This window comes from Lissotriton helveticus, chromosome 7 (genome assembly GCF_964261635.1).
Source record: "Lissotriton helveticus chromosome 7, aLisHel1.1, whole genome shotgun sequence".
NCBI lineage: Eukaryota > Metazoa > Chordata > Amphibia > Caudata > Salamandridae > Lissotriton > Lissotriton helveticus.
The window spans coordinates 310,417,858-310,432,834 of record NC_136068.1 but is presented as its reverse complement, the minus strand read 5'-3'; the positions used below and the strand labels follow the sequence as shown (position 1 = coordinate 310,432,834).

General features: G+C 44.6%; 1 protein-coding gene across 1 annotated transcript in view; it reads left to right on the top strand.

The window, feature by feature from the left end:
• The window catches only part of TTI1 (TELO2 interacting protein 1), a 209,776-nt gene that overhangs the window by 54,416 nt on the left and 140,383 nt on the right, over positions 1-14,977 (top strand). The window contains exon 3 of the mRNA XM_078652116.1: positions 12,878-13,045. Coding sequence (XP_078508242.1) covers positions 12,878-13,045 — 168 coding nt within the window. The remainder of the gene's footprint in view (positions 1-12,877; positions 13,046-14,977) is intronic.

Here is a 14,977-nt window from a genome sequence, read left to right as displayed (position 1 = left end):
GATTCTTCATGAGTACGGTTTTGTCATTTTTTCATGCGATGAGCAAGAATTGACCAAGCAAAATCATTTCAAAATAATCATGCTCCATCACCAGTTTCAAATTAGAATCTCTGCAAGTCAAAATAAGCCTTCATCCTTACTAGATAAATAACCACAGTTATAGGCATAAAAGGTATAAAATCAATGTTCATGGAATTAAAAGCCCTTCCAACAGTGGTCAGATTCTGGGTGTTGGCAATTCCACGTTAAACCAGAACAGGTTATTATAGTTTCTGCACCTTAACCAGTTGCTCTTGAGGCAAATTACCTTTTCCATGAAGGAGGTAGGAATCTTCTACTCACACGTTAACTGTTCTGCGATAGTGCCTAGTTATTGTAAAGTTTGCCTTCACTAACGGGACCTTTCTTCTGACAGCCTGGATATTCTGACAGCTTTCCAAAAATCAAGCACCAGTTCACTGTTTAAAAATAATTGGATGTGATGATGCTTTAGCGCTATGTACAAAGGAATAACACCACTTCCATGCTTTTTGGACAACAGTTGTGCCTAACTTTAAGTGAACAGCAGAATCAGTTATCCTGATAGATGCGTTCTTCGCAGCTAGTGGCGCCTCCAGGAACAGGTGAAGAAATGGACACCTAATACTTCAATCAGGGTACCAAATGCCTCTTCACACACCTGTCTGTCATCAGGAGGTCTTTGACTAGGTGGTATATAACTTCTTGCACAAGCTGCTTGTGGGACCTGGAACTACTTTCCAAGATTGCCTTTTTTCCTGTTTGCCATTATCTCTGTGAGGAACCTAATGGACAGTGTGCATTTCTGAAATTTCAACATTTTACATCATAAAGTGGTGATTGTCTCCTGATACATCCCTCCTCCGTCCCACCTGTGTTACAAGATTTCCACAAAGCCATGGAGATTTGTCTTCCATGCTTCTTCTGTGTCAGTACTGCTATTAGGCACAGTCTTCATTGTTACCTTAACTAGCCTAGGGTACTTTGTTTTGCTGAACAAGTCTCCAGCATCTAGGTGGTTGTTGATTTCAGGCAGGCGGCTTCCTGGTCACCATAACAGATCAATGGCATTCCACATCCAATATTGATATTCTCTTTGTGTCACTTGTCTTGTATACAACGTCTCTGACTCTGTACGAGAGCCAAGGTTCAATCTATTGCATTCTCCTAGCAGGTGCCCACTGAAGGCAGCTAGATTGGCTGGCTACCTTGCAGGCACTGCGTTCTTGATGTCTCATCGTATAGCATTGTGAAATCTAGCTATTCTCTTTGCATAGAAATTGATTGCCTAGTGGCACTCTTCTTGTTTCCCTTTTCCTCTTATTGGGGATCTGCATTAGTTGGAGACTTCAAACCCATCCTCTTAGGTGTACCATTATTTGCAGGGTGGCCTCTTTACTTTTCTTAACTGGTGAGTAAATTCATTTGCCTGTGACTGTCCCTTTTGTGTTCTATACATTGTGCAAGTCTGCATACTTTAAGGGCTACCTACCAGTGCTCTTATTCCGACTAACTTGTGTAGGTTTATTTCCCGTTTGCTGATGAATAGTTGATCAGGTAGTGGTTGAAAACTTAGAAATTAATTGAACAACATTTTCATTTCCTCATAAATTTAGTAACTATTGTGTTTGCCTGGGCAATATTTGTCTTGCTAACCACATAATTTGTACTTTAATACATGCATCAATGCCTCTCTCTGATCTGCTTTGGAAGATTAGAATGACTGGGGCTAGGCCATACATGTATCTACCAATTGGCACCTTGTGATGTGAACACCTGCAGCTGGTCCTGCCTTTTTCACCTGCAGCGCTCACGGGCTTTACGTGCTGTGCTGTTGCAGCTCACACTTACAGTGGGAAAAGCAGATCTTCCAGAAAGCAGTGTGTGTTTCTGGTTATAATCTTAGCCTCGCTGAAGCCCTCACACATGACAAATTAGCAGCACACCATTGTCTTCCTTGAACGACTAACAGGCCTAGGTCAGAGTAAATTGAACGGCTGCATTATCCTAGAAAGGTTGGCAGAACTGAGGATTAGTTAGCCAAACGCCAGGATCACCAGTAAAAGACCAGCATGGCTGGAGAATCCAAATCACCGGCAAAAAAATGTTTTGCAAATACAACATCATCTTCTTACTGGGAAGGAAATAATTAACTAAATCCACCAGTTCTCTCAGTCTATTATGTTTATTTAACCAATGCAACCTTCGGTCCACTAGAAAAATATACCAAAGGTGTCTCAAGAGAAAGCAGAATTAAGAAACACAAATTAACAAAATGGAATGTCTGAGGATAACCATTCACATGAGCTATAACTATAATTGAATTGTAATGGCAAACACAGCTCAAATATTATTGAAACAGTACAGATGTTGCAACAAAAACGCCCATGAGCATACCCACTGCACAGCACAAGCATATAGTTAAATAATTACAAAAAACTACATTTTCAAATGAGTTACAAGTATGTATTGGTATTTTTATAACGTGACACAAACTGAAAAACAACTGAGCCACAAACAAAGGGTGTAAGCCTAGAGGTATGATTCATGGTATTTGACAAGAGGCTGCCGACAGGAAATTCTCATGATTTGGGATGTTGATGATCCATTCAGATAGGTCTTCAGTATTTTTTAAATACAAGGATGGTTGAAGCAGTTATGATATTGATGGGCTTTTTGTTCTATACCTTACATGCATAACTGGAGGATGCCTGCATTCTAGTCTTTTTCGTTTTTGAATTGCATATTTTTGCCTCTAGTCTGGCTATGTTCTGGTGCCTTTGGTGGTGCTGACCAATAGAGGTGCTTAGGCTTTCAGCTTGGTATGTAAAAGTGGTTTCTGCTCGCCTTGTAGGCTATGCAGGTCATTGTGAAGATGATGCAGGCCTGGGGAGGTTCAACCAGTATAAATGCATCTGAGTTAGTCATATAATTGAACTTCGTCAAGCCTTTGTGAGACATGCAGTCTGATAGATTGCCATTCTATTTATTTATTTATTTATTGAGTTTTATATAGACCCTGCGGTATTAGAGCGCTTTACATAAGGAATAACAACAAGTTACAACAATAATAATTTAGACATTTTTCACGGAAATTACAAAGTGAATGACAAATCATAGGAGGCAAAGAGGGAGAAGGGGGAATGAGAATATGAGTAAAAGGATAAGTGGGGGAGGGGGGAAGGAACCTGGTAGGGAGGGGGAAGGGGTAAAGGCAGAACAGGCGAAGGTTGCCGTTGGGAAAAGCGTTGCCTCTATCGTGGTGAGATAGGGCCAAGGCTCGTACTGCTGTTCTGAAAGTTGGCTTGTGTCAGTCAGTCAAAATACTCTTTATTCGATTTTTGTTAAAATCATAAAAGGCAAAAAGCAGACACAAATACAATATTTAAGACATCACTTGATCTCATTACAAAAAGGTTTTCTGCATAATGATTACATTTCATCAGATTGTTACACGCAAAAATACAAATCTATTTACAAACATTAAAAATTTTCCTTTAAAAGCAAATTTAAGTTAAAACAGATCAGTCTGGGGTAGTCTTTTCTTTCTAGTTCTAAATGCCGCGGTTAGATAGCAAGCAACACTGAACATGGTGTAAGTATCTGCTAATGTTTGAAGGAAGATTAAGGCTGGCCTTATTTGAGTAAAGCCCGCCGCTTTCAAGACAGGGAATAGATATTTTTTCCTTTCACTGCTATAAAAGTCACAAAAAAATATAAAATGAAGGGTGTCTTGAACTGAAAATTGATCACATCCGCATGGCGGACCATCATCAGGTTTTGACCACACCGGAAAATTTCCTAGAGAGTAATGGATTAAGTTCATCCTGAATTTGGTTAGTAGGAATCTATGTAGAGGATTGGTCACAGTTTTTAGATAGGGTTCCATGGTGGGCGAAGTGGTTAAAACAATATGTGCCCTCACCATGGGTTTCCTCAGTTCCAAATCTTCTCTATCCATCCGAACCCTCTCCAGGAATATCTGCTTAATCCATCTGACATCCTCCCTCCTGATGCTAGAAGGGTCATTAAAGAGTTCCGGTCTCCCCAGCATTAAAAAAGTAGATTTAATGAATTTTAGCCAGGGGATTCTCATGGCGTTATCCCTTGCAATGACGTCCTTAAGGATGGCATGGTTTAGCGTCAGCTCGGTATTCAACCATGTTTTGACCCAGAAAAGGAGGGGGGCTAATTTTAGTTTATCAGAGATGTATGGTAAGCCTATTTCCTCATGGATAGAAAAGGTAGGTGTGGAATCAGGGACAGATAGAATATTCCTGATGATACCGTTTTCTACCCTCTGTATTTTTGCCGTCTCTGCATAGCCCCAAATCGCAGATCCATACATAGCGATTGGAACGCACTTACTATTGTATATTTTAATCACCGCCTCCATTGGTTTTGCTCCCAGTCTTTTTGTGAAGGCCAGCAGGGCTGATGAAGATCGTGCTAAGCTGAGACTTTTAGCTTTGATCTGGGGGACCCAGGACCCTCTTTGGTCAAAAAGGACTCCCAGGTATGGAAAGGCTGGAACCCTAGAAAGGATCTCCCCTTTACAAATAAAAGATTTTTTCTGCAACATATTTACTTTGCGACCGATGATCATAGTGTGGGACTTGGAAACATTGATTTTCAAGTCTAGATTCCCCATAAAGGAACCAAAGCGGTCCAGAAGAATCTGTAGACTAATCCCTGTTCGTGCTATCAGGACGGCATCGTCCGCGTATAGGAGGGCTGGGATCTGAGCACCTCCTACACGGGGAACATCAACCAATCCTGTTTCTAGGTATTTCCCCAGACCATTTATATAAATAGTAAAAAGAAGGGGGGCCAGGATACAACCCTGGCGCACCCCTTTTTCAGATTTAAAACTTTCCGTGCACCTTCCGTCCCTAGTGACTCTTATTTTTGCCTTGAGATCTTGGTGTAACCTTGCCATAAATGCCACCAAGGGCTCCTCTATGCCTAGGTCTAGTAGAATGGTCCATAGCTTACTTCTATTCACCAGGTCGAAGGCCGAGGAGAGGTCCATAAAGGCCAGGTAAGCTGTCCCCTCCCCGGCCACCGTATACCTGGAGACTAAAAGGTGGAGATTAGAGCATTGTTCCAAAGTCCCCCTATTCTCGCGAAAGCCGTATTGGATATTCGAGAGTCCCCCATTCAGTTCTATATTTTCCCTTAGTTGGTTCAGAAGGACTCTACCTAAGATTTTAAAAGTAGAGTCGATGAGGGAAATTGGGCGATAGCACCCGGGGTCCTCCCGATTCCCCTTCTTAAAAATGGGAACTATTATGGATGTTGCCCATGTTTGAGGTAGGTATCCTTCGGCTGCTGCTCTGAACACTCTAGTCAGTACTTTACTCCATAGTACTGGGCAATATTTAAAAAAGTCTCCCGGGACACCATCAGGGCCTGGTGCCTTATTTTTTGTGGTATCTCTAATGGCTTTAAGGACCTGCTCTTCCGTAAATACCACTGTGGCTGCACAGTGAGCCACCTCAGTGGTACTTAGGCAGGCTAATGGTTCACCCCCATAAATGTTGCTAAAATGCTGTACCCATCTCTCATCGGGAATTACACAATCTGTGTTCAGGTTGTTCTCCCCTGTAAAAAAGGAGTGGTTTATAATTTCCCAGAACTGTTTACTGTTTTTTAAAACATCTACATTGAGTAGATCAGTCCAAGCATTGTTCTTAATCTCGTTTTTCCTTGCCCTCACATTGGCTTTATAGGCCCGTCTTAAATGAGAGATTAGTTCTTTATCCCTTTCCTTGGCCTTAAGAGCCAATTTCAATTCTCTATGTGCCTTCGAGCATTTCCTATCGAACCATTTGTGGGGGTTTGTGGGGTACTTAGATTTGGGTTTTGTAAGATCCCTGACGGTTTGTGCACAGATACTATTAAAAGCTGCAACAACCTGAAGGTTCGAGGCAGTTTGATCTAGACAAGTTTCTATCGGTCCCTCGATTTTGGGAAGTAAGGTTTCCATAAACCGTTCCTCCATGGCCATACCCCATCTGAGTCGTCTGCCCTGATCACTGGGCACCGTCAAGGCGCAAACCCGGGGCTGGTCCATCTGGCTGCGCCATAAGTCACTCCAGTGTATTGCAGTTGACAGGGGGTTATGATCACTATGGGGTGAGACAGTTACTTTATAATCACTTGTCTTTGAAATTAAGCCTACGGACATGAATATGTAATCAATTATCGTCCCCGTAGTTGTACCTTTAAAGGTGGGGACCTTCTCATTAATAGCAGTTTTAAATGATTCGTATAAATTAAAATTGGCACACAATAGGTCAAGTGACTCCCCCATTTTGGTGTGTTCGAAGTGAGGAATGCAGGCTCCGTCAGGAGAATCTGCATCTAGTGATTGACAAGGCAATTGACATTTGTGGCTATTAAAATCGCCCATTAAAAGAATTTCGAAGGGAGTATGTAAATTTTGACTGTATTTATTAATCAAGTTCGCCAGACAATGCACATGTTCAAGTTCATTTGGTCCGCCCCAGGCATTGTAGAAATTAATTACTAGTATGATACAGCCTGGGGAGACTGTCCATTCTATTGCTAGAATGTTTGGGGAACCTGAGTTCAGTAGGTTAAAAGTTCCTGTTAGATCTAATGAAAAAAATGTAATAAGCCCCCCCTTTGCTCTCCCCGCGTTACTGGTACTAGCGGGTATTATAAAACTTAGGAAGCCATCTAAGTGGAAGGAAAGTGAAGTGTCCCACGTTTCTTGCAGAGCTATGACCTTATGTTTAGAAATGTGTTGTATCCAGGTAGGGTCTGATCTTTTAGCTCTTATTCCTGCGACGTTCCAGGTCATAAATGTACATGGTAGGTGAGTTACCCTCTCAGGCATGGCTATTATAGGTGATGTTAGGGGTATAGGTAGTCAATCGTTAGTGTTCAAATCACTTAAAGGATTAAAACGGTTAACCAAATCCATAATAGGGCCTGTATTGTGGTATGTTGGTGAATTTCGGCTCACTTTCCTAGTTACGATTTGCCACCCAGTAACTGCTGGGACCATGTTTGGGGGGGCCTCCTCTGTGAGTTGAAATGGGGCTGTGGGGGATAAAAGAAGCCTAATGGGACTGCCCTGAGGCTATCACTTTCCTTAATATCTGATCCATCCCAGAACAGAGTACTCGGGCAATGGTCGTTATTAAAGTTTATCACCACACAATCACCTTTCACATTTTTAGCCCGTTTTCCCACCCATCCTACCCTTCTTGCGGCTATAATGCTAGAGGATGTATTTGAGTCACCGCTACTTAAATCATCACACCATTTTTTTGCTTTTCCAATAAGTGCGGGAGTTGACTCCTCCTCGCCTTGCCTTAGTGGGGTCACCCCTAGGAAAACGGCTACATAGGGTACTACCGCAGGGGGCAGATTTAGATGAATTTTACTTCCCATGTAATTAGTTTCCCCTGATGTTGAGGGGACCTCCTGTCGGGTAATAGGTATGGGTGGATGGGGGACCTGTAAACCCACTATATCTGATTCCATAGGCTCGGAGGTGGCCTCATAAAGTGGTAAAGGTGAGTGTTGTGCTCTGTGACAATCTACGGCCTTTTTGTCACTAAGATGCAAGCTATCGATTTTTTTTGCTATATCATCTATCAAGACACATTTTTTTAGCAAGCCATCGAGACAAGTGTTCATAGTATCTACTATGTCCTTTGCAATTCCCACTAAGAGGGGTTCAATCCGTTCCTCGAAAAGAGCCTCAATAAGGTCCTTTAGAAACTCCTCCATCCCATGAGTAACTCGAGGGGGGGCCTCCCTCTTCTTACGTTTTTTCGAGGGTGATTTTAAAGTTCCCATAGGGTCCAAACTTACAGTGGGACGCAAGGTTTGGGATGCGCAAGCTTGAGGTAAAGTGGAAACAGTAGCAGTTATGGGTTTTGTTATGATAACGTCAGGCTCTAAAGGGATGGCTTGTGCTTCGGGTAGTATAGCTAAGGAGGGGGACTTAGCTATTAAACCCAGTTCTTGCTGTGCTGTAGCTATTTCTTTAGTTAGAGCCCCCACCGCAGAAGTAAGGTAGGACAAGATGGAGTCAGATTGTTTTGCCACTTTAGCCTTTTTCCTGCCATCGTCTGCGGTAGCTCCGCATTTCCGCTTACTCATGTTAGCAGAAGATGTACGATGGGTGGCCCAGCCCTGCCTGGTCTTGCCGTGGACTGCCGTAGACTGTCCCGCCCTTGTCCCGGGCTTCTCCCGGGCTGCTCCCGCGCGCTCCCGCGTCGCGGGGGGAGACGCTGGTGTTTATGCGCCGCCTGGCGCCAAATCGCGGTATGCGGCTTCCGTCCGCACTGGTTGCTGGGGCTTGTAGTCTCTGCTCCTGCTGCCCCCGGTGATGTGTGCACGGCGGCGGCGGCGCTCGATGGCAGAGAGCACCGCGGCTTCAAGCTGGATGGTTGTTGTCCCTTCACGGACCCCTCACACCAACAACACAACAACGCTGCGCCCCTGGTGAGTGCGCTGTGTCCCCCGCTCTGCCGGGGGAGACGCTGGTGTTTATGCGCCGCCTGGCGCCAAATCGCGGTATGCGGCTTCCGTCCGCACTGGTTGCTGGGGCTTGTAGTCTCTGCTCCTGCTGCCCCCGGTGGTGTGTGCACGGCGGCGGCGCTCGATGGCAGAGAGCACCGCGGCTTCAAGCTGGATGGTTGTTGTCCCTTCACGGACCCCTCACGCCAACAACACAACAACGCTGCGCCCCTGGTGAGTGCGCTGTGTCCCCCGCGTCGCGGGGGGAGACGCTGGTGTTTATGCGCCGCCTGGCGCCAAATCGCGGTATGCGGCTTCCGTCCGCACGTGTTGCTGGGGCTTGTAGTCTCTGCTCCTGCTGCCCCCGGTGATGTGTGCACGGCGGCGGCGCTCGATGGCAGAGAGCACCGCGGCTTCAAGCTGGATGGTTGTTGTCCCTTCACGGACCCCTCACGCCAACAACACAACAACGCTGCGCCCCTGGTGAGTGCGCTGTGTCCCCCGCTCTGCCGGGGGAGACGCTGGTGTTTATGCGCCGCCTGGCGCCAAATCGCGGTATGCGGCTTCCGTCCGCACTGGTTGCTGGGGCTTGTAGTCTCTGCTCCTGCTGCCCCCGGTGGTGTGTGCACGGCGGCGGCGCTCGATGGCAGAGAGCACCGCGGCTTCAAGCTGGATGGTTGTTGTCCCTTCACGGACCCCTCACGCCAACAACACAACAACGCTGCGCCCCTGGTGAGTGCGCTGTGGTTGGAAGGGTTCTCTTTCTTCAATATGAAGAGCAGGTCCCCTGCTGTCTTGATTTTCCTGCATTTAATACCACAACCAGTCACACCCATGAAAATCAGTCTGAGAAATATATCACAATTAGAAAGCAAGATATGTCCTCTACTCTAGACATAGAAGCATCTGTCTAATGTGTTAGAAACATTTGAAGATATGTTAACAAAGTTGTGTCGTAAAAGCTACATAATAACTGTGGCCTTCGTCGCGATGTGCCTATGCTTTTTAGATAGAAAAGCAAAATATAGGCTGTTCATATACGGCATTGGTAGAAGAAGAAAAAGCCTGAACCAACCAGGCGTCCCCATTACTATTTAGTTATTTTCAGTCCTCTCCTAGGTCAGTTGCTTGCCTGTCTACATACCCTGAAAGCGGTAACGCTTGAAAAGTTTAAAGCCCTGTCAAAATGTCTTCCCCTTACACTGCGTACCCTCACCTAAACTCTGCACACTTGGATTGGTACTGTGCAACCTCGGCACAGCCCTATATTCCCTCCGCCACTCGTATCTGTGGTCATAGAGGTGAAACATTCATCACTTAGGGAGGAAGGCCGGGAACTAGAGCATCGACACTTAATCCATAGTTCTTTGGGGTAGAAGAGGGAGGCAGAGGGAAATTCATTTATGATGTGTTGATTCAAAGGAAGGAAACAAGGAACCTTCTGTTGGGTTTTCCTCAGTCTTTGTAGATGGCTGTTAGAGGTTCCCTACATCTCTGCCTGCACTCTTAAATGATCAATGGAACACTGAACTTTGGTGTGGCGTACACAACCACATAAACCCTAAGGTGATTCTGAACCTGGAATAGCTACAGTGTTGTCATCACTATCTAAAGGTAAGCAGAAGCCAACCAACCTATCTGTAGAGGCGCATCCAGTACCCTAGACTGTAATTTGGAACTGGGATCCAGAACGTCTAACAATTCTAAATCCTAGCATAGTCACAATCCTTGAAAGCAACTTGCTCACAGCATTTATCTGAGAATTTCAGCATCTATCTTCGAAATAAAGACTGTAGCAGCTGCATAACACAGCAATTGGATTGTTGCCCAGGACCCTCCTGGGAATCCATGTTCATACTTATGTAATCTACACCAGCTTCAATAAATAGTACAGCATGTCCATGAATAGTTATGCCTAACCTTCCTTTGTGGAAGAGAGGTCAACTGGCATCCCACATGTGGGATGGGAATTGCCTCTGTCAGACATAAGACTACTTCAAATCGGCTGCCTCTTATTTTTTCTGGCTGATACTCAGTGCTTTATTGAAAAGTTATGTTCGTGGCTGGCTTTACTGAAAAGTTTGAATTGTGGCTAAATTATGCAAAAAGTTGTACATTTTTAGTAAGTTGCTAAGGTTTCCTTTAATAGCCCGGTGAACGTCTTCCTTGGAATTGGATTATGGTTATTCATCTCTTGAGGAATCTTGTTTTCCAAGCTATACTCTCAATGCATGTGTCTCAAGAGACCTCTTATAGGGCAAAGTGAGTGCAAATGGCTACCTATTTTCAGATTTGTGCAGGACTCTGGAAGTGGGATGCTTTTGAAAAGTCATCACGGGATGCCACAGAGGTGTGTCCTCTTTGTGAAGTGGGCGAGTCTGATATGATTGACATGGTTCACATGTAGGTGACTGGTTGAGTGCTTGTAAGGCGAGGCTAAATATGACTCAATCAATTAGGAGCTGTGAGAATTGCATTGTGTTGAACTGACAAGCAGGTTTGACCAGAAAGGAGTAGGGTTCATCCTGTGAGGCGACTAGCCTTGGAGCAGACCCTTCTAAGGAGATGGAACATGAGGAGCACTGGCCAGCCCAGCCTGGCCCTGCATTGGCTAGTACTAGGTAAAATCCAACCACAAGCAAAAGGTTACCTGGCAGGTGTCATGGCCATGCACCATCTTTGCAATCTGGGGCAGCACTGGATATATTGCATAGCCGTTGGAAACTGAATTGCCTAGAGTGCCTGCATACAGTAAGCGGGAGACACCGAGCGAGTCACCACTTAAATGCGAGCCACTCAACTGTGCGAGTTGGCACAAATTGGGAATTTGTCTCTCAAGTCCAGGAATGGTGGACCCTGCTCAAACTTTGGAGTCAACCACCTATCTCATAGCAGTCTCTTTAGTATGGATTCTAGAGTTTCATTCAAATGGATTCTAGCCCTTTGACTAACCATTCGATGAACCAACGAGGGACTCAGACGGGTTAGCCCCAAGTATGACTTGGAACAAGTGTCTAATTAGTATGTGTTTTTTGACACTGCTATCCAGGCGACTTCTGTATTTATGTATATATATTCATTAACTTCATGTAGTCAGTGACGCAACCTGTGTTGGTCACCGGCTGTATCAAGGCCCGTTGATTGTGCCAGTAAAGACCAGAATGTGGCACATATATAGGGAGGGTACTGTCAGTATTCTTTGTTGCAGTTATTATGTTTAAGGATCCTTTGCAGCTGTTAGAATCCCCTAGCTACGGTAACCTGCAGTAGGAGATTGGAGTTTTGGATAGCTTATGGTAGCCATGCCACACTCCTAGCCACACAGCTTTTCCTAAAACTCTGACCCAGACATATAACCCTTCTCTGACAATAAACGCATTAGTACCAACTCAGATGAATGTCACTATGCACCACACAGGTTTGGTGCTAGGTATGAGAAGAGATGCACACCTGTCTATCATGAGCATAGAGAAATGTGCCTAGATAAAGTAGTTGCTGGTAAATATATCAGGGTTTCTGGCTGCAACTAGGACTGCATCTACTGGACTCCTGTTTAAAGCTGAACAGTAGCAGTTCTGCCTCTGGTCGTGTATGCATTCCTTTCTCTGGCAGGAAAGCCTGCTGGATAAGTTCATAGTACCTGCTGCCTTGAAGTAACAAGCATTTACAATGCAATAAGTCTCGCATTTAATAGAGTTTAAGCTATTGGCATCGTAAATTACAATGCCTTTTATCTTTGTGTTGTTTTTAAAACAGAAAAATAAAAGGCATTGCCATTTACAGTGCCAATAGCTTGGACTCTCGCAAATGCGAGACCTATTGCATTACAGATGCGTTTGTGCTATAAAATGTTTTTTTTTAAAGCGTTAGGAGAGAGCTAGTCCTGCCTGCAACAGAAGGCAGGACAAGGCTATTTGAGAAACTAGTGCTCGGAGACTGTAATTAAAGCCTCCTGAGTAACAACACATGTAACAGCGGGTGTCGCCATAGGAGGTTACAAAATGAGTCAAGGCGGTACTAAGGAGGGACTACCAAGCCTATTGACCAATGAACAGCCAAAGTTTACAGTGGACAATGGCACAAGCCAATGAAAAATATGGGCGGAGAGTGGGCTGAGTTTCATGTCCCTTCCTGACTTCAGCATGCCTTGCCGAGCAGCGCATGCATTGCCCCCGCTCGACCTAAGAAGCCTGAGCTAAAGTAAGTGTAATGTAAAGGGCATACTTGGTGTTTTGACACTGTCGCCAGTCTCATCTTGTATGCTATTGTATGAAGTGCAATTCTTTTTTTTATGAAGAAATTAGACCTGTGTGTGTTATGACACAAACATAAATGCCTTTTCTACCATTCTTTTAAGTCAAGTGGTTCCCACCAGCGCAGAAAATTCCTGTCCTTCAGCAGCCGGATGACAAAGAGAAAGGTTCAACAGAGAGCTGCCAAAGGGAAGAGATTGAACAATTTTTCTTCAACTACGTGAAGCAAAAACAAAGAGCAGATGGTAATATCCAGGATATCGACGAGGATGGTGAGTGTTGTCTTCTCTTACGGTGCCTATTTAGTTCCCTGGAGCCCCTCCTCTGCGGTAAATATGCCACTGTTTAATGCCCTCAATTCCTTGTTATTTTTTTGTGGTCTAGAGACAGCTTTAATTGCTAGCCAGCCCAATGTATTAAAAAAGCAATGCATTAAAAATACATATATACATACTTCGAAGCTATTTGGGTCAGCCTTCTTCGTCCATTTGTTTGTTAAACTGTTATTCAAATTTTGCTGCCGCCCACCATGGCATACAGCATGAGACAGTGGGACAGCCCACTACAGCCATTGTCTCTCTCCCAAAGTGATTCACATTTGACCTGATCACTGGTGCCCATTCACCTAGAAGTGAGCCCATCACAGTGCCAGAGCAGGTAGGCCACCACTGTACTTTGCAACTGTTTCGTTTCTTTTCTCTATCCTTTATTTTTGTGTTGAAATCATGTCTCCAGGTTATAGCTTTTCAGAGCCAATAGGACCTTTTTTGCACCAGTAAAAAAAATTTTTTCTGTGACTGTAACGACTGTACTCCCAGATCTAGCAGACTACCAACCGTAGTTGACCCAGTCGTCACGTAACCACACTGTTCTCAGGGCACTATTTACAAGACATCTAGAAGACTCACCCGAGAAGGTGAAAAGAAGCTATTTACAAGCCTATACAATCAAACATACCACTAACATCTAATGGATTCCATATCTTATCCTATAATTACCTCATCTTATATTCTTTAGCTCCCGACGATATCTTTAACGTCACCCGACGATTCTTTATAGTCTCCCGACTTTTCTCTTTAACGTCGCCCGACGATGTCTTTAACGTCACCCGACGATGTCTTTAACGTCACCCGACGATATCTTTAACGTCACCCGACGATTCTTTATAGTCTCCCGACTTTTATCTTTAACGTCACCCGACGATATCTTTAACGTCACCCGACGATCTACACTAATGGAGGTTCATCTTTATAAGTTATTTTCCAAATGAAGTTCACACTCTTCCCCCCATCTCAGTTACCTTTTCAGAAGGGCATATCCCATCCTTCTGTATGTCAGCACCTGGTTAAAAGGAAAGGTCAATCTCATTCATAAAAACAACATTCAAAGATATTTAACAGTGAATCTTTATTCTAAAATTAAGCATGACAGAATGAACAAAACAAACATGATTTAGCTTAGTAGCTACCTATAACCTAAAAGGGGCAAAATAAGTGATTAGATGTATTCTACACTAACTCAGAACGCCTCACCTTAGACGTGCGTCTTTCCATCTTAGCAGCGGAGCTGATCCCTCTCTCGCTCTTGCTTTTGTCTTCAATATGCTCGGGACTCTGCTCTCCCTCTATGGCTCACGAATACAGGTCTGCACCGCTACGCCTCGTCTACGCTGCCATGGTTCCGAAATACTCGAACCCTCTTCTGGACTCAGTTGCTGCCACTCCCGTATGATATCACTACGGGACCCTTGATCACCTTCCTTCCTTGTCTCGGGATTTTACTCAGCTGATGGTATCCGTCTCTCGGCACCAGCCTTCGGACCAACTTCTCCTGTCCGCTCCACACGTTACTTTCTCTCATCTCACTGCTCGCTCTTTGATAATATAGAGCTCTCTTTCTCTATGGAAAATTCCGGTATCAGGCCGACTCCCACCAAATTCCTATACCCATCCCCTGCTCCCTCCGCCTTCCACAGTGGCCACCTGTGTATTGCGTCTAGAACCGAAGAGACAAATACATTCCTTCGATAAGGGCCAGTCTTGACCGGTTTCTTACTAGCAGAAAAACGCTAAGCTCTAAACATTACCTTTACCCTGCAAGCGCCTCGGACAGTCGAGGCAGAAGCACAAAATGGCTTTCTCTAGCTTTCGGGCCTGGAGGCCCACAGAAGTGATAAAAGGCACTAAACCCTGTCAAAGCACATA